General features: G+C 43.2%; 1 protein-coding gene and 1 long non-coding RNA gene across 2 annotated transcripts in view; one reads left to right on the plus strand and one right to left on the minus strand.

Moving 5' to 3' along the window:
• The window catches only part of LOC146517292 (uncharacterized), a 378392-nt gene that overhangs the window by 71856 nt on the left and 285864 nt on the right, over positions 1-20672 (minus strand). The window lies entirely within an intron of this gene.
• Positions 8366-15010, plus strand: LOC146517296 (uncharacterized). Its single transcript, XM_085163050.1, has 3 exons — positions 8366-10223; positions 10277-14566; positions 14877-15010. Exons 1-2 carry the CDS (start codon positions 8366-8368, stop codon positions 13798-13800), a joined length of 5382 nt encoding a protein of 1793 aa, XP_085019176.1. The 3' UTR covers positions 13801-14566; positions 14877-15010.

Below are 20672 nucleotides of genomic sequence, written 5' to 3' on the forward strand. Positions count from 1 at the left end.
GTAACTAGTAACTTGAAGTAACTGAGTTACTTTTGATAGAAGTAACTAGTAATGTAACTAAGTTACTATTTTAAAGTAACTTACCCAACACTGCTGATTACCCCACATACATATTTTATGCGTTTTTTTTACTCAGAAGTACCACTGCAGGACTTGGTTGTGCATTAGCAACAAAAACCTTAATTTGAGCCTGAGAGGGTTAATGATGTTATAATCACAAATCTAATGAAATCATTTACCAGCTAAAAAGACTTGAAAAACAGAGAGGATGACTGAACGCTAGCATTAAGGAGGAAAAGCAAAGACATTGGCGAAGAGAGATTTCATCACACACAGCTCTGTGGACATGAGGTAGGCGATTCAGCTGGAAAGCATGCGCTCCCCCCTCTGTGTGTGAGGGCACTTTGCTAAATGAGCTTTGACGCATTGCTTTGAGATCCTCAATAAACTGTCAGCTCTTGGGTCGACCCGGCCGCTGGAGGACCCGTGACTGCCGGTATTCACAGCAGATGTGAGAAGAATCCTGCTGAGTCTGAGTTCACTTGGATAGCAAACAATGACGCCCATTCATATCAGGAAATCAATCTTTCAGTGTGCACAGAGAACTGCCCAGTGTCAACAAAAATTTCTAGGCGGTTGCTAATTTAAGTGGAAAAATAGGGTAAGGACACACATCGATAAAGCAGGTGTATTAATATAACAGAGCGCCACTTCTTTACTCCACTGAACTCATCCTCAACAATCTATTTATTCATTTATAACTTTTGTTTCTCTCATTGATACAAGTGGACTGAATCTGTAAATCAACTTAAATAATATAATTTTGAATGATCAAATGTTCATACATTTTGGTCTCCAGCACTTTGTGAGGTTTTTGCACTTGCCGTGGTGCTGGTGAGGTCACGTTTTGATTTTCATTTCGGTTATACACATGCAGACACAATAAAGCAGTTATAGTATTCATATGATAGCTAGCTGGCAAGCTGGAAAATAGTGGCGTCTTGAAATTAGCATCTCATAAAACCTCCATTAACAGCGACAAATCCCATCAGACTTCTTCCCTCCCACGTATGAGTCATATCAAATGCAGTGATGAGGATGAATTTGGGACCCTTTCTGCTTTGAAATCCTTTTTCAGGTCATCTATATTTATTGGATGTCTTAGATGGAATAGCCCTCTTCAGGTGCTCCCAGAGCATCTAGTGCTACGGGTCGTTGCATATCATGATGCTTCTCCCCCTGTTTTGGAGCCGGGATGAGGTACATCTTGACGTTCGCAGTCTTTTTTTCTTTTATCTCCAAAGAAAGTGCCACGCATTTTGATTGAAAGTCTGTCGACACCCCAACACTTTGTCTTGGAAGTGCTGCAGAACATCAAACGGGTCTCTTCCAAACCTAAGATCTCTTATTTGGTGTTTTTCACATTAACACACATTTTAGCAAGTTGTGGAGAATTTTGCATGTGTTGTATTGTCACCTTTCATGTTTTTTTCCCACCTTCAGGTTGTGATGCTGGTGTGATCCTCACTTTGAGAGAGAATTTTGTCTACTACTTGTTAATGTGGATTGATGGACACCCAATTCTTTAAAAAGATACTGCTACTACTAATAATATTAACAATAGCAAGAAACCTATATTCTGAAAACAAATAACAGCCCTATACATGTTTAATCAGGGCAAACAGCTTACCTTGAGAAATCCAAAGACAGCACACCGATCATTTAAAACAAGATCAACAGAAAGCAGACCATGGTGCCCCTGCCTCTGCTTTCAGTACTCTGAGATAACTTACTCAACTTATACACTTGGGGACATCATTTCCTGCTGTGTCTGGTTTAATACAACAGGCAGGCTGAACAGGTGCTGGTGCTCCAACAGCATTTTCAGATCAACACATTTGTGCCAAGTTTAACTCGAGGAGGAAAAACAGCAGCTCTGATAAAATATCAGTAAAATACCTGAACTAACTAGAAGGGAAGTTAACCCACGAAGACATGGGTAGAGCAAACTCCAAACAGAAAGGCTCTGTCAAGATGGTGGATGTAGTTTTTCCATCAGCCTCTATAAAGTGAGACTTTATTTTGTTTCTAAAGGAGCCACCCCTGTTTCCATGATGAAGAATGTTGTATTTCTTTTGATTTGTTAGTAGACATCATAGCAGCATCAATAGACTCAATTTCTGAGACTGACACTGCAACACATTGATGTTTTTCTTTTTCAGCCCTTCTGTTGTAGATTTGCTGCTGTGCGTCGGGTCATTGTCCTTATGCATCAACCAGTTTGAGCTAAGCTTTAGCTGTCAGACAGCTGGCCTCAAGGTGGCTGCAAAACAAACACAGATCATTAGTCTTGTGGTTGTAGCTGTGTCATTTGTCATTATTTTACCAGGTGTTAGCTGAACTGGGCAGTTTGTAATACTGTGGTACAGTGATGGACTATGTTGTACCGATGCAGGGCTGAATCTGAGATCCATAGTCACTACGAGGTTAGACAGAAGAGAGTGAAAGGAACACTGAAAGAATTCAGTGGAATTCAGTCAAATTTGAGCGGTAAAAGTTTTTTTTTTAAAAATCCTCATTTGTGAGTAAAATCAGCAAACCTTTAAGTTATTGTAGTCAGATTTGATTATACATCCTGCACATGCAGTTTTTCTGGCCTGCTGATTATTGAAATGAAAGTTAGTTCGAACAATGCTTCAAAATAGGATTGGTGCCAAGATGCTGGCACCATGGCTGCTGAGTAACAGGACTTTCCAGTAGAAAGACTCGTAACTTTAAATTAAAGCTGATGAGGTTCTTTAGTAACACTTGCCAAAATTCCATCTTGATACTAACTTTATATTGGTTAGTGGTTGGACAGGGGCCATGATGGCTCATGCAATATCTGCATGTATATTTACTGCATAATGTAATTAACAAAAGCTAAAAAGAGCAGAAAACCTCAGAATCAGCACAAATTAGCTGATCACAGTCTGGACACAGAAGATCTACTGTAACTGATTTGACTCATTACCCACGCTGCCCTGCTACACCAGAACGTCGGCTGAATCTCACTTTAACCTGTCGTAACGTGTATATTACTTGTACACTTTTTTAGGTACACCTGACCACAATGTACACATCTTCTGTTGGTCGTGTCCAGCAGGAAAACGCACCATGTCACAAAACTCATATCATCTTTAACTGGTTTCTTTAACATGATGATGGGTTTACTGTACTCAAATGGCCTCCACAGTCACCAGATCTAAGAGCAATAGAGGAATGTGGCAGAACAAGAGATTCACATCATGAATGTGAAGCAAGCAAATCTGCAGCGAGGATTGCTATCATGTCAGTATGGACTGAAATATTTGAGAAATGTTTCGAGAACCTTGCTGAAGAAATAAGGATGTTCTGTAGGCAAAAGGGGGTCTGACGCAGTACTCGAACTCAGGTGAAACTAATAAGGTGAATTAGGGAGAACAAAAATTGGCTTTCAGGGGAACTTCACTTTAAAAGGTCACTATTTATTATCATAAAGTAAATGAAACACTTTTCATTTCTGGATGGGATTGGCTGACAAGGTGAGGGTTTGGAATGAATGCAAGAGTTTGATGATAACAAACAAAAGAAGCATTACTGCTCATGTGAAAATCTTGATGAATAAAAGACTATTAGGGATCCAACAGCAGATAAGCAGATTTTAACTGACTGCTGGTGGTGAAGAAGCAGTTGTAGCTTCTGTGAAATAGTTTGTGTGTGGGCTGTGCAGCAGTTTTGGTAATGCATGCTGTCAGTGATCCTGACAGAAATGAATGAATTAGTGGGAGAATATAAATCGTCACCAGCATTACTGCACCAGCATTGTCCTAAGGTAAGGATCGCTTCATCTGGCCTGACAAGCTCCTCACTGTGTAATCTTTCTTAAATGATAAAAACTGGTTTCAACTATGTGCTTGATGTGGCTCTGGAAAATGACTTCAACATGTAGCTATCCACAGACTGAGACTAAAAGTGAAAGGATGCTGTTATTAATAGAGTGTACTGTGGCAGTGTGGATGGAGAATGGATACAAATGAAAGCTGTAATTAGCTGAATACAATCCCCCCCCCCCCCACCCCCACCCCCCACCACCACCACCCATCACCACCGTTATACACAACAACTGTAGTCTCACTCAGTTTCAAGGTTACTTTTGTACAATGAAAGCTTTGATCTAAGTTTACTTCAGTTCCGTTCATTAAAGAGCTGAATGAGTGCAGGTTAACCCAGTGTACATATACATATATATATGTATATGTATACAGCAAAAGCTGAACTGAACAATTATTCATCCTATTAAAATGGAATTATATAACATGTTAATTAAAATAATTCATACTTATTAATACTTCTTTAAAAACATAAATAATAAGACGCCACTGTATTGAATGTTTTGTTTTCAGTGACAGGATTATTGGATTTTAACATTTAAATATTTGTACTGTCTAAACAAAAAAGCTTTTGCAATGTTTAAATTAAATTGTGTTTTTTTTAAATGTGGTTTCTGTTCTTTGTTTGTCATAAACTTAAGGATGTTAAGAAGGACATAAAGTCACGTGAAAGTTTTTACAGGACTCACTACATCCTTACTGCCGTCGTAGGTAAAAAGAGGGTAAGTAGCAGCTGGGTGCTGCTAATCAAATGTACTGGGTTAATTAATCATCATTATCAAGTGTGACCAACTCAATAACAGCCGACGTTTTGGCCATTTACTGGTCTGGAGCATTCACATGTGTGCTAACGCAATGACATGCTCTTTTCAGGAGTGTAGAAGAAAATATTCCTCCAGTTCAAATCATGCAAACCTCAGAGAAACTGTAAAAATGCCAGGAGCTTCATCTCGGGCTCTACAGACCTCGCTTAGCAAGTTTATAACAATTCAATTAGAAAAAGATTAAACAAGTATGGCTCATTTGGAAAGGTTGCCAGGAGGAAGCCTCTTTTCTCCAAAAATAGCATGGCACCACGGCTTAGGTTAGCAAATTTACATCTGCACAAACCACAAGACTTCTGGAACAATGTCCTTTGACAGATGTGAGCAAAGTGGAGATGTCTGGCCAAACTGCACAACAGGACGCTTTGAAAAAACCAAACACAGGATATCAGCACAAACACCTCATACTATCAAGCACAGTGGCGGGGTGGTGAAGATTTGGTCTTGCTTTGCAGTCACAGACCCTGGGCACCTTCCAGTCACTGACTTCACCATGAACTCCTCTGTACCAAAGTCAGATGTGAGGTTATTTATCCAAAGGCTAAATGGATATTGCAGCAAGGTAATGATCCCAGGTACAGCAGCAAGTCGTCAGCAGAAATCCTGGATTGCAAAAATTTCAGTCATTGCAAAAAGTGCTGCAATGATCCAGTCAAAGTCCAGACCTGAACCTGATTGAAGTGCTGTAACGGGACCTTAAGAGAGCTGTACATAAACTTTTAAACTGCAAACTTTAGTGATCTGAAGCAACACTGTAAGGTGGGCCAAAAGTCTTTTACAGCAATGTGGGAGATGATGAGGTGATACAAAAACTACTGCTGCTAAAGATCCAAGAATTACTGAATCATAGGGTGTACTTAGTTTTTCAAAGTTCTAAGAATAACACATTTGTTCTTTTGTTACTTCATTTATTAAAGCAAACATTAGATTAGCCGTTTAATCAGCGATCATCCAACAGTTTAATTTACAGATTTTCTGATCAGTCACAACATTTAAAGGGCTTACAAGTGGTTTCTGCAGTTTGTTTGACACATTTCTGACAAATGGTACTGCGGCACCCACTATACTTAGCAGCTCAAAACCTTTAATCCATGAGCCAAAATGACGTTTTCTCTGTCAATAATAAAGTCATCACTACTTAAATCAGACGTTTCTTTGATATTGTGTAAACAACAGAAGTGAAAATATTTGGATTTTGTATCACATTGACAATACAGTATAAAAGAGCATTCATCTTCTTCTAGTTTCCTAACATGCTTGTCCTGACTGTGTTCATAGACACTGAATTTTGACTGGGACCCCAGCAATCGCTGGCAGCTGTTACAGCCTGCTGGACCAGACTGTCACCACTCCTGACTGCTATAGTTCATCATCGTGAATGCTTTTCAGATGCTGAGATGAAAAGCACAGGCTATTTCATTATATTTCCATAAAGAAAATGAGACTCATTTGCATGTGCGTAAGTGAAAAAAACATTCTCCTATGCTCCCACAACAAACTCAACCACATTTACAGTAACAGAGGGGGAAAGAACTTCTACACAGCACTGCAAAGATGAAAAACATGTAAAAAACATGACTATGAGTACCAAAAAATACTGTGGAAGCAAAATATGTGCATTACTATACTATAGTAACAGAATCACGGGTCCACATTGGTTCACTTTGATCTCACACCTAATGGTCTCCCTTTCATCCTGATGGGGGAGGAGGACGTGTTCATATCCATTTTCTATGCTCTTCTGCATCTTCTGTTTTTTCTCTTGTAACACCTCCACACGTCTTTACTCCTCTTCCTCTTCCATAGACAGGCTGTTGACCCGTAAAGTGTTGTCTGATCATTTTTCTTCATTTTCACAAATGGTTGCAACTCTGTGTGCACAATCTCTCTAATGTATGCTTTACAATGCTACTATTTTGACAAGCATGACTTACACGGTAAAAATAATGGCAGAGAGAAAGTTATTCAGCTGTTAAAAACATTATATGTTGTGATCACAGAGACAAATTGGAGACATCTGTGTTCTTAGTCACTTCCCTAAATGTCACAGAGCATTGGCAAACGCTAACGAAGACTGGGGAACGCTCTTTCTGGTGAGAGGTAGGAACAAAATGTTTTCACATGTTGTTTCAGAAACTTTATCTGTCATTCAAGGTTGAGCCAAAGAAAAAGAAAAAGTGTACAAAGATAAACAGAAAAAAAACTGCATTACAGTGCTGTAGTCTGCTAAGACACTTGGGTCCTGTTGATGTTATTTATTTTTACATGTACCACCCCTGGTCTTAGCATTGTTTCAGCCTCAGGGTGGTTAAGCATGACTTTGACTTAATGTGCCTTAATGCTGGCACAGGTTTCTGTCAAATGAGATATAACAATATGCATTATGTTATCTGAAGTTTTTGTTTCTTGCTCTAATTTGGATTTATTTCCAGGAATGAAAGAAGGCTGTGTGCTGCTAAATAAGATTTGTTTCCACACTGATTAGCTGTAATGCTGCTTAGACACAATTACCAAGAAAAAGAGTAAACATTTTAACAGCTTTTGGTGAATAATGTATGCTGAAGTCACTCTGCTGGTGAGGTAAATGACAATTAAGATTAAGAGGCCTTTGATCCAAATTAAACGCTGTAGTTATTTTAAGCAACCTTAAATGGAATTATTTAGTTTTCCTCTTATAAGAACATCAGGTTATCACTTGAAATGTCTTTATCATGACAAACTTGGATCACTGGTGAAAAATATGTATTCCTAGATGAATAGCGAAATCGATCTCAGAGAGAGTGCTGTAGTAAAAACCTCCTTGTGATTGTTTTCTTTCACTAGCAGATTGCTTTGATTGCCTGTATTTTGCACAGAAAAGAAAGACTTACCTGCAAACACTTATCAACTACTTGGCCATTGTTAGAAAGCCCACTGTTTACACGTTATTTGCTTGGTAGAAGTGTTGTGGTTTGTCGATAGATAGTGTTTGCGCTGTGGAATTTGATATGTCCTACATCATTGAACTCACCATGTCTATGCTGACGCTCCTTGAATGCACCACTCTGTGCCGTGTGCTGCTAGTCTGCCTTTGTAGCTGCTGATAGCCAGCATTTTTCCTTGTGTCTTCTCACCAGTATCTCGTGGGTTTTGGTTTATTGCTGTGTGTGAATGCCAGAAGGTGGGTTCTGTTTACATGATGTTGTGTATGTCAGCTGCTATTGTGTGCATTTGTTCTCTCGTGGCTATGCTAATGTTATCCTATGCTAATACGCTAATATGCTAATACGCTAATACGCTAATATGCTATGTAAGCTACTAAGCTAGTTAATGCTAATTATAGATCTTGTGTAATTGTTGAAGTTGTTATAGATGTGAGTGTTGAATACAGTTCCTTGTGCTATCTCTGTGCTAGAATAATGTCTAGACATGTTGAATATTTTATGTGTGCTGTACTGATAGTTGCTTTATGTATCATTACTACAGACCACAGCTGAATAAATCTCCTAAACTTGGAAGCTGCCTCCGTGTTCTTTAACCGGAACACACCCACCATACCTTGCCGCTCTAAATCAAATCAGCTAAACTCCCGGAGACAACATTCTCTCCATTTTATGGTCCTTCGAGCCGGATTAGAGTACTGATTAAGGTATGGAACAGACAGATGTCCAGACTGACTCAGCACCTCCACGTGTTTCACAGAGAGAGCGACGGCCACCTGCTTACCTGACCGATTATGAGGTTTCAACACTCCCTCTTGAGGGACAAACTCAAACCACGCAACCGGCTACTGCTTCCCAGTGTTCACATAGTGGTAAAGCACGCTCATCCCACAAGAGCTCCAGCTCCAGGTCCACAAGGGCATCACGCTCGTCGATAGGCAGATTCCCTTCCCACGCATTATCAGACCTGGAAACAGCCCAGCTCGAAGAGCGAGTAAAGCAGATGGAACTTGAGGAATTCCAACAGCACCTAGAAGAGGATCAACAAGTCGAATATGAATGTCAACGACTTCAAGCTCAAGCCAGAGAGGCCCAGCAGCTACAAGAAGAAGCCATTAGAACCCAAGAGTCGTTGAGCAGACAGCTGGAGAGGCGACGACAGCTAAAGAAGAGGGTAAACGAGTTGGAGATAGCCAAGATGGTTACTTCTCTCCTTAAAGAGAAAGCACAAGAACCCAGTGGTTCCAGAGTCTCACCATGCCCATCGGAGAATAGTATTTCGAGCTCCCATGCACCTCTACCTTCAGTCGGTCCCGTGGGTCAGCCTCCTCTACCGCTAGGCGCTCCACCCTCAACACTTACCGTGACTCAGCCTCCAGCGCCCGTGGTAGCTCCACCTCCAGTAACCATGGCCTCGCATCCATTGCATTCTCAATGCATGCCCCAAGTGCTGCACCCAACTGTTCCAGCTGGACCTCGGTCTACTACCTTTGCACCTGATACCTCTTACCAGGCATCTACTCCATTCTCAGTTCAGCCATCTCAGTACGCTCGTGCAGCCTGCACCAACCCTGCCAAAGCAGAGTCATCTTGCTCTCCCACCCGGACTAAGTCCGAGCTACATCAACTACCGACAGCTAATGCATACCCTTTCCTCGCCACAGGTTATGGCATTCCCAAACCTATGATTCCCTCCTTTGAGAGTGGCCGTGAAAGTGATTTTGCCTTATTGAAAATGGCCCTTGACAACCTGTTGAACAGTCATCCACACCTGAATGAGCAGTATAAATATCAAGTGCTGCTTGGGCACCTACGGCTACCTAGTGCAATCCAGCTAGCTAAGGCATACATGCACGACCCAACGCCGTACACCATGGCCATGCACGCCCTGCAGGACAAGTATGGGCAACCCCGTCAGCTCGTCCAAAGTGAATTGGGCACAATTCTGAATGCTCCAGCTATCAAATTCGGCGACGCAGAAGCCTTTGATGCATTTGCCTTGTCTATCCAATCTCTAGTAGGAATGCTTAGGACACTGGAGGGCCAGAACGGCTTTGAGCTAAGATGTGGGTCTCATGTCGACCGACTACTGAGTAAGATGCCACCCAGTTATCGCGATGGGTTTGTAGAGCATTGCCTGAACCAAGGCATTCTTCGGACAGGTACTGACCAAACCTATACCCTGCCTGATCTGAGTTCCTGGCTGCACATGAAATCCCAAGCGAAGCGCATCGCAGGTAGAGCTGCTTCACTCTATAGCCCTGAAGCTTATAAGCCGACAAAGAAAGACCAGCGTCTTCCCCATACACCAAAGGAGAAATCTACAGCCTTCTTCCTGACTTCCCGGGAAAACCCCAGCGCAGAAGGGAGTTCTTTCCGACCAAAGTCCTCATCCAGACCAAAACCATACTGTCCGCGCTGCGAGAATAAGGAGCATTTCCTGAACGCTTGTGTAGAGTTTAAGAAACTGACCACCGACCAGATGGTGAGGTGGTTAACTGATGAACAGCGGTGCTGGAAATGTGGAAGAACTCACCAGCCAGAGGTTTGCACCCTCAAACGACCTTGTAATACCTGCAGAGAGCAACACCTGACTGTACTGCATGATGCTGTCCAGCAGATCCAGAAGAGTGTGCTCATGATGACTGCTCGACTACAACAGTGTACTTGGATAGACCAAACCGTTCCCCCAAGGTGATGCTGAAGGTTGTAAAGGTCTTGCTGTACAACAGGGACCAAACATTGGAGACTCATGCAATACTTGATGATGGCTCAGAACGAAGCATCATTTTACCACAAGCTGTTCGACGCTTAAACCTCACCCCAGAGCCTGAGACACTTACCCTGCGGACTGTCCACCAAGAGGTAGTGCAGCTTCATGGTGCCTCAGTCTCCTTCCATGTGTCTTCCCCCTACAAACCTGGGGAGAAGTATCATATACAAAAGGCATTCACCGCCGAGGCCCTTGGTCTCTCAGAACATTCCTATCCGGTGAGGATTCTCCAACGCCGCTATGAACACCTGCGTGACTTACCTCTGCCTTTGGTAGACCATGTTCAACCTCTGCTGCTTATCGGCTCTGACATGCCTCATCTCCTGGCACCTACAGCACCAGTTCATCTGGGCCCGACAGGGGGACCCATCGCTGTCCATACGAAGCTTGGTTGGTCGCTCCAAGGTCCCATCAGTATCGACCAGACTCCTGCAACTGAGCAGCAGTGCCTGTTCACAACAACAGTTGTGCCAACCAGTGAGCTTTTCAGGAATGTTGAGCGTCTCTGGCAGATTGATACGCTGCCTTATGTGAGCGAGAAGCAGGTAACCCGATCGAAGCAAGATCAGCAAGCTCTGAACCTACTCCAGACATCCACCATCAGGGTCACTGTCGACGGGACACAGAGGTATGCCACACCACTGCTTCGTCGCGCCAACTCCGCCACGCTTCAAGCTCCTATGGAAGCAGTCTTACCAAGTCTGCGCAGTACAGAGAGGAGACTTGTCAAAGACCCACAATGCGCTGAAGTGTATCGTCAGGAGATTCAGAAGCTAGAGAAGTTGGGCTATGTAGCTGTGGTGCCACATGAGATAGCTAGAACCACTGCAGAATCCTGGTTCATACCTCACCACATGGTGCGACACAATAACAAGGACAGGATCGTCTTTAACTGTTCTTTCCAGTACGAAGGGAAGTCCCTCAACTCTATTCTCCTCCCTGGACCTGCCCTAGGTCCATCTTTGCTAGGAGTTCTTCTTCGGTTTCGACAGTATCCAGTTGCTGTGAGTGGCGACATCAAAGGTATGTTCCACCAGATACGCCTGTTGCCAGAAGACAAACCAGTGCTGCGCTTCCTCTGGCGGGACATGAAGAGGAATGAAGAGCCGAAGATCTATGAATGGCAAGTGCTACCATTTGGCACTACATGTAGTCCTTGCTGTGCCATCTATGCATTGCAGCAGCACGTCCGGGACACTTGTAGTTCCAATCATGACCTCGTCGATTGTGTAGAGCAGTCGTTCTACGTGGATAACTGCCTCCGCAGCACCCACTCCCAAGAGGAAGCTAAGGCCCTAGTCGACAGTCTGCGCCAGCTGCTTCACACCGGGGGCTTTGAGATACGTCAATGGGCCAGCAACATTCCTGCTGTCATTGAACATCTTCCATCCAATGTCAGATCTGAGAGTAGTGACCTATGGCTCTCTCAGTCTAGCACGGACCTGTGGGAGCCAACTCTGGGATTGACATGGGATTGCCTTCGTGACTCCTTCAAATACAGACATCGACTGGGGGAGAGAACTGAACCCACACTGAGAAACGTCTACAAAACACTTGCGTGTCAGTATGATCCGCTAGGTTATATAGTGCCGTTCACCACGCGGGCCAAGATTCTGGTACAGGATCTTTGGAAGGAGCAGCTCGGCTGGGACGACCCGATCCAGCCACCTAGCCTTCGTGACAGATGGCTTGCCTGGGAAAAGGAGATTCCGGATCTTATCCAGATGGAAATCCCCAGATGTTATGCACCAGCATCGGCTGATTCGTCTGCTTCGAGCAGAGACCTTCACATCTTTTGCGACGCTTCCGAGAGAGCATATGGGTCTGTCGCTTACCTGCGGACAGAAACTGCTCAGAAGGAAGTCTATGTTGCCTTTGTAATGGCTAGATCCCGAGTGGCTCCAAAGAAACAGTTGTCCATGCCACGGTTGGAGCTAAGTGCCGCTCTCACTGGTGCACAACTAGCTGGTCTCCTTCAAGCTGAGCTCACGCTGCCCATTCGGAAGGTTATTCTCTGGTCGGACTCTACTACCGTTCTCCACTGGATCAAGTCAGAATCTTGCAGCTATAAAGTTTTTGTGGGCACGCGGGTGGCAGAGATCCAGAGTCTTACAGATGGGAGCACCTGGAGATATGTGGATAGCGCGAATAACCCTGCTGATGACATTACCCGGGGCAAGACCTTGAAGGAGCTGTCACGACCACACCGGTGGCACCAAGGTCCTGAGTTTTTACGTCGATCCGAGGATCATTGGCCGACCAGCCCACCAGCATATCCAGAGCCAGAGGATGGTGAGCTGAAGAAATCATATTTCTGTGGACAGGTTAGGGTTGACTCCTGCCCTCAACTTCCTGAAATCAGCATGTTCTCCACCTGGAAGGATCTCATGAAGACAACAGTGCAGTCCCTACATGGGGCGGCTGACCCAAACTCAAGTTCACACAGTGAAGCAGACGATTACATCAAAGCTGAGAAACTCCTCCTGATGAAGGCCCAGTCAGAGTCATTCCCAGAGGAGGCCAAGGCACTCAGGTCTGGCAGACCATTGCCAACCAACAGCCGTTTGAACTCCTTATCACCCGAATATGATAAGGATACGGAATTCATCAGAGTTGGTGGAAGGTTACGGAGAGTTGAGCAGCTGGAGCTAGACGCCATCCACCCGATCATACTAGACCCAAAACATCCTCTGACTAAGCTCATCATCCAGGATTTTGATGAGACCCTCCTCCATCCTGGACCAGAAAGAGTGTTGGCTGAACTACGTCGCCAGTTCTGGATCCTTCGGGGGAGGGAAGCAGTCAGACAGTATCAGAGGGACTGCAGGCAGTGTCAGGCTTGGCGCGCCAATCCTTCCATCCCAAAGGTGGCAGATCTGCCACCAGCTCGTCTGCGTCTGTATAAACCACCCTTTTACTCGACTGGAGTCGATTGTTTTGGACCCTTTACTGTGAAAATTGGACGTCGAACAGAGAAGCGTTGGGGCATAGTCTTCAAGTGCATGACGACCCGTTGTGTGCATCTAGACCTCCTCGAGAGTCTTGACACTGACTCCTTTCTGATGTCGTTAAGGCGCTTTATTGCCAGAAGAGGCAAACCTTTTGAGCTCCTGTGTGACAACGGGACAAATTTTGTCGGTGGAGCCCGAGAGCTCCATGAGGCCTTTGGGACCATGGCGCCTCAGTTGAAGGAGCGTTTGGCAGAGCAGCAGATCGCTTTCCGTTTCAACCCCCCCAGTGCTCCTCACTTCGGTGGCGCCTGGGAGAGAGAGGTCAGGTCCGTGAAAACTGCTCTTAAAGTCGTACTCAAGGAGCAGACGGTCCCTGAAACTGTGCTTCGTACGGTACTTGTGGAAGTGGAGGCATCATGAATGCTAAACCTCTCGGCTACGTCTCATCAGACATAGCAGATCCAGACCCCATCACACCTAACATCCTGCTGATGGGACGCTATGATGCATCACTCCCTCAAGTGGTTTACGATCCCAGTAACCTTATCGGGAGTCGCAGATGGAGACATAGTCAAGTTCTTGTCGACCATTTCTGGTCCCGATTCATCCGTCACTACCTGCCTAACTTGCAAGAGAGACAGAAGTGGCAGAAGGATGCAGAGTGCCTCAAACTGGACCAAGTGGTGCTCATAGTTGATCCTCAGCTCCCAAGAGCTTTATGGCCTGTTGGTAAGGTAACGACTACTTACCCTGGAGCTGATGGACGTATCCGGACTGCTGCTGTTAAGGTCAAAGATCGAACGTATATTCGACCAGTAGCCCGCTTGGTCTCACTCCCTATGCTTGAAGATGATAAGGATCCACGTACCTGAGTGACCTTTCTACCTTGGATTCGACTGTCTGTGCAGACAGTCGGGGGCGGCTGTGTTAGAAAGCCCACTGTTTACACGTTATTTGCTTGGTAGAAGTGTTGTGGTTTGTCGATAGATAGTGTTTGCGCTGTGGAATTTGATATGTCCTACGTCATTGAACTCACCATGTCTATGCTGACGCTCCTTGAATGCACCACTCTGTGCCGCGTGCTGCTAGTCTGCCTTTGTAGCTGCTGATAGCCAGCATTTTTCCTTGTGTCTTCTCACCAGTATCTCGTGGGTTTTGGTTTATTGCTGTGTGTGAATGCCAGAAGGTGGGTTCTGTTTACATGATGTTGTGAACAGACATGATGATGTTGCTGTTTACATTTGTTCTCTCGTGGCTATGCTAATGTTATCCTATGCTAATACGCTAATATGCTAATACGCTAATACGCTAATATGCTATGTAAGCTACTAAGCTAGTTAATGCTAATTATAGATCTTGTGTAATTGTTGAAGTTGTTATAGATGTGAGTGTTGAATACAGTTCCTTGTGCTATCTCTGTGCTAGAATAATGTCTAGACATGTTGAATATTTTATGTGTGCTGTACTGATAGTTGCTTTATGTATCATTACTACAGACCACAGCTGAATAAATCTCCTAAACTTGGAAGCTGCCTCCGTGTTCTTTAACCGGAACACACCCACCATACCTTGCCGCTCTAAATCAAATCAGCTAAACTCCCGGAGACAACATTCTCTCCATTTTAGCCATCATCCTTAATCCTATTCCAACAGGTGCAACTTTTACTTTGAAGGCAATACTTTCCTTTTTCACTACCACTCTGTGAGTAGTTGGCAAGTGTTTGCAGACTAGTTGCAGACTAGATAGCAATCTGCCATCAAAGATTGCAACCACACGAAGCATCTTTTTCTAGCCAGTTTCACTTAGTGACTGCCACCAACCCCCAGCAATCGCATTTCTTGCAGCTGGTAGTTGCCAGGAGGTTACTCGGCAATCTTTTGGCCTGTGTGACTGTTGAGTTAACCGATGCACAGATTAGTGAGCCATCCTACAGTTTGATGATCTTACAATAGACTGTCATGATAGCAAACACACTCAGTGTTAAATAATAACTAATAAAAACTTGTGAACAATAAGGGACAGAAGCAACATGTTTTCCACTAATTCCAAGCAATTCATTCATTACTGCATTACAGCAACTTACTACTGCACATAGTAGCACTACATATCTTACTATAATGTGGAAGAAAAACCTATTTCCTCACGCAAGGCATGCAAATATAACTGCTATTTTTCTTTAGAAAGTAGAACCTTGTGCTCTTGGAATCAGTATCTGGGAAATACTCACTTTGACTCATAATAGCATTCAGGCATTCACAGAAAATCAGCAGCCTGGTACAGCAGGCACTAAAGGTCAGTGGAAACAAGTACTACAAGAATGTAAGGAAAGTCCAGCTCCATTCTGAAAAAAACATCTGAACACTTTGACCAACTTGGTTAATAAAATGTCGAAGGAATTTGTCAGTTCATTAACGCAAAACCTTATTTTGACTCATGAACAAGACGTTCTAGTGAGTTTGAGCCTGTTGCAGGCTCAGTATAATTTTTCACAGAGTTGTTTTGGAAACCTCATCATCTGAAAATGTTGCAAGAAATATGACACAGAAATGGAGCAAAATGGTTATTTTTTATTTAATTCTCCAGTACAATTAAATATATTTATTGATGTGTACTGTGTTGTTACACCATACAGACGATTACTCTACAAGGCTAGATCGATTGTGCTGTGCACTGCAATTTAAAACATCCCGAAGAATCACTGGAGCTGACATTGGGTGGATTAGTTTGTCAAATCTTATAAGCAGGGGAGAAGCATGGAGAAGCTGGTTTCTGGAAATATCCAGTTATTTATAATGTGTTTGGTTGCCAGTTTGCACAACATAGAAGAGTGGACTCTTCATCTTGAATGAGGTCTGCATTTCCCACGAGCCCTCTAGAGAAATGTAGTATTTAGTGTCCAGCTGTTCTTTTTACAGTTCCCCAGAACTTGTTAATGTGCTCACCAACTGTAATGAACCAAAATCATTAGTTTCTATTTAAAAATTATATGGAATTAAGGACCCTTAAACTCCCAGGCCTGGTAGTCTCAATAAATAGCTTAAAGATAGTTCTGAACGACTCGCCCCAAAAATATTACAGAAAACTCCCTTCACAGAAAACAAATGTGAAAGCTGAGGTTACAGCTCGTCTTTCACGCCTCCATCAGAGGGTTTTGTGTGTTTGACCATCCTGCTTTGAGCAGATCCTTTTTGATGCACAGGTAGCCTCTGATGACAGGCACAGAGAGGTCACATTTTCAAAGCTGGCAGATAGAAATAATCAGCGAGAAAATGATAAACAGCCTTTCAGCTTCAGAGAACTGAAACTACAGGCTCAGGTATGAAAACGTCCTTGTTTGATAAAAATGTACAATTTTAACCGAGACATTTGCAAGAGATAAAATCCTCATTTGCGAAACACTCTTTTACACACAAACAATCAAACGCACACACGGCTGTGCTATGCAAGATAGTCCAATCTGCAATGCAAGGCATTTTATATTACTCTGATTTATTTTGTTCTTTTCTTTGACTCTCGGAGACATGCTGGGGGAATTTATAGCAACACAAAACATCAGCAAACAGTTTGATGTTAGACTACTGATGCGATGTATTTCCAGTCTTATGGAGTAAATATAGCAACACAATAGAAACACGAGTTGTAAATATAGAAGCAAATAAATCTGTTGTCCTCCACAGTTAGTTAGAAATTGTGGTATAAATATGTAATCATAACCATTTCCAAGGTGTATCATGCACAGCACAATACAGCACAATACACAAACACACACACACACACACACACACACACACACACACATATATATATATATATATATATATTAGGGGTGCAACAATACACAAAATTCACGGTTCGGTTCAATACTTTGGTGTCACGGTTCGGTATTTTTTCGATACAAAAAAAATGTTCATGCTTTTTATTAATTTGTCATTTATTAAATTTTCACGGCACATTCTGCACCACATCTCTGTGCGTTCATCATTTGTTTGAAGCCAGCTCACCTCCTGCAACCACTTTTCCAAGAATATATATATATATATATATTAGGGGTGCAACGATACACAAAATTCTCGGTTTGGTTCGGTTCGATACTTTGGTGTCACGGTTCGATATTTTTTCGATACAAAAAAAATGTTCATGCTTTTTATTAATTTGTCATTTATTAAATTTTCACGGCACATTCTGCACCACATCTCTGTGCGTTCATCATTTGTTTGAAGCCAGCTCACCTCCTGCAACCACTTTTCCAAGAATACGCGCTTCTTTTGTGGTTCGGACTCCTGACATTTCTTTGGAGGTGGAGGAACACCAAAGTAATTGCTTAAAGGAGCTTCTTCGACATCTTTAAGAGTTCTAAACAAATGTCTGTCCTCCTCCAGAAAATCTTATGTATGCAAACACGCGTTGCAACTTCTTATCTTGTGCGCGTTTTTTATTTTGACAGCGAATGCGCACCTGCGGACCACTTATGTGCAGCCCTGGTTATTTAGCTCGTCATATTGCAGCCACAGAAATTCTTTTGTCCATGAAACCATAGAGCTGCACTTTCTTTTTGCCTTATAGTCTGATTTGTCATAACTTTTCCATTTTGTGGTAAGCTTTTCTTTGGCTGTCACTTCTTCACCCTGACCTGTCTTATTTGGCTCAGCAGAACTAAAATATATATCCTGCTGCTTTTACACACGCACTCACATAACGCTCAGTGATTCTATGCACGATCAATCTCTCACATGTTTAAGCTGCGGGAGATTTCACTTGTCATGTTTGCATAGTAAGCTAACGATTGATGAGACGATGTCAGAGGAATTGGTGCGCAAATTACCATCACTCACCAATCAGTACTGTCGCTCTCTATACACAGTTCGAGCGATTGCAAAGTGAAAGCAAAAAACAAGCGCAAATTCAAATGTGATTTCAATATGTCACATATTGACAGTGGCTCACCGATGCCAATGACATAATTACCCAGCTACATTTCCGAAAGAATGCAAAAGCATTGACATATATTTTTCCTTCCTACGATAGGCCGACGGGCAGGGCAGGGCAGGGCAGGGCAGGGCAGGGCAGGGCAGGGCAGGGCAGGGCAGGGCAGGGCAGGGCAGGGCAGGGCAGGGCAGGGCAGGGCAGGGCAGGGCAGGGCAGCCCGACTGGAAAAATCGCTAGCCCCAGGACGTCGGACTAGCGATTTTGCGAGCCCTGTATCTGATTGAGGAATCACTCATCTTTGGAAAAGAGAGTTTATTACAGAGAAATGGCTCTTTCCAAAATAAAAGCTATACTATACGCTTCTTCTGGGCTATATTCTCAGCAGAGGAGTAAATGTGCAGTCATATTCGTTGTGTTCCCACTAGTGCTGTCAGCGTTAATCTGAAATGAGGTTAACGCCACAACACGGCAAATCTCCGTTAACGAGCTACTGCGGATTGCCCCGTGCGTGGGGCTGGACGGCCAACACGTTAACGAGCTAACTGCGCTAACACACTAGTTCCCACCCATGTAATTGAGCATTGCTGGCACATCCAACATACTGCTTTACTTTAGTCCGCTTACCTTCAGGGTCATACTTCACATGAAAACCAAAATAGTTCCAAACGCCAGATCTGAATGAGGGTGGGGGAGGTTCAATTTGCCATGTTGCAAGGAGAGCTTAACTTCCTTCTCGCTAGCTTGCCCTGCACTCAGTGAATCTGTGTTCAACTACTCCGTCTAGGCTGCACTGTCGAGCGCAGATCCACTGAGCGCTCAACACAGACAGCACCGTCAGAAGGAAAGTTGATAAAATAAATGAAAAATGTTGTATTGTTCGATACATATGCATACCGAACCGAAAGCACTGTATCGAACGGTTCAATATCGATACGAGTATCGTTGCACCCCTAATATATATATATATATATATAGATAGATAGATAGATAGATAGATAGATATTAGTAAACCATGTAACTTGGATGGATATATATATAAATTTCCATTATGTTTTTCTATATAATTCTTTGCATTGGTTTTGTTATGATATATGATCTTATTATTACAAAAACCCATTGTGTACACACTTGAATGTGCAGTCACGGGCCACTGACTTCCATGTGCAGTCGTATTGTGATGTTCTGATGGTAATAATTAATTCTCATCAGACATGGCTGCTGTGTATGCATTCATTATGCTGGAGGCGGAAAGAGAAGTCGAACAAAAAGGGCAGAAAGGATGAAGGAACAAAGAAATCAAAGCCGGACTTAAAACATGAACAAACATTATTAAGTATTTTTATCCCCACTAGCATTTACTGGAGAAGATGGATCTTGTGTTTGATCTTTAGCAAATCCCTTTTGAAAAGTGACTAAATGACTGTAAAATAAGAGCATGATTATATCAAATATGGCTGTGCTGTGCGATCGTTTCAAGAAGAGGAAATGTGATAAATGGACTGGTTTAGCTTTGAAATTATTAGATAATCTTAGCCAACTTTTCACAGATGAATAAAGAACTGGATGATCTGGAAGGTTATGCACATTGGTACAGTGGACTGCTTTAATCCAATGAGGTGAAATATGATTCAATATAATATTTAATCTAATATAATCTGTGAACAATTACACTTTGCCCTGCTCTATGGGCCTTATGTGCACATAACCATAAATAAAACCTAAATTATTACTAAATCCTTTGAAGGCAATGGCTGCCCGAAGTCTGGAACCAAAACCCAAAGAAGCATTTCCTCTTTTGTTTTTTTGCCATGTGTTTTCTACAGCTGCCTTTGCTTTTTGTTTGTTTGTGGATCATTTCGTTTTATATATAGCAATTAAATTACAGCCTGATTGAGTTAAGATGAAGTCACAGCCGACTTGGCATATTTCAAGCCTTTTCCTTCAAAAACTCCAGGCTGGCTTTCCTCAGAATGTCCATGGTAAATGGCCTGCATTTGTATAGCGCTTTACTCAGTCCCTAAGGACCCCAAAGCGCTTTACACTACATTCAGTCATTCACACACTAGTATCTTGCCCAAGGATATTTGACATACAGCCAGGAGGCAGCCTGGGATCGAACCACCGACCTTCTGACTAGTGGCTGACCTGCTCTGCCACCTGAGCTACAGCCACCCCATGTGGGTATTGAAGTGCCGCCCGATCAACTTTGGCTGAAAATGAACAGAACGCTCTGCATGCTCCACGCTCCACTTCATCTTCTGTATTCTGTTGTATCATAAATGAACACCAGCAATGCCCTGTGAAACCACGCATTCCTGTGCTTTACAGCAGCGGCCCCCAACCTTTTTTGCGCCACGGACCGGAT

Source organism: Neolamprologus multifasciatus, chromosome 6, assembly GCF_963576455.1.
Source record: "Neolamprologus multifasciatus chromosome 6, fNeoMul1.2, whole genome shotgun sequence".
Taxonomy (NCBI): Eukaryota; Metazoa; Chordata; class Actinopteri; order Cichliformes; family Cichlidae; genus Neolamprologus; species Neolamprologus multifasciatus.

Coding starts and splice junctions, on each gene's coding strand:
- LOC146517296 (XM_085163050.1), top strand. CDS start 8,366: ATGGAACAGACAGATGTCCAGACTGACTCAGCACCTCCACGTGTTTCA. Junction 10,224..10,276: donor TTGCACCCTCAAACGACCTT/GTAATACCTGCA, acceptor GCTGTCCAGCAG/ATCCAGAAGAGTGTGCTCAT.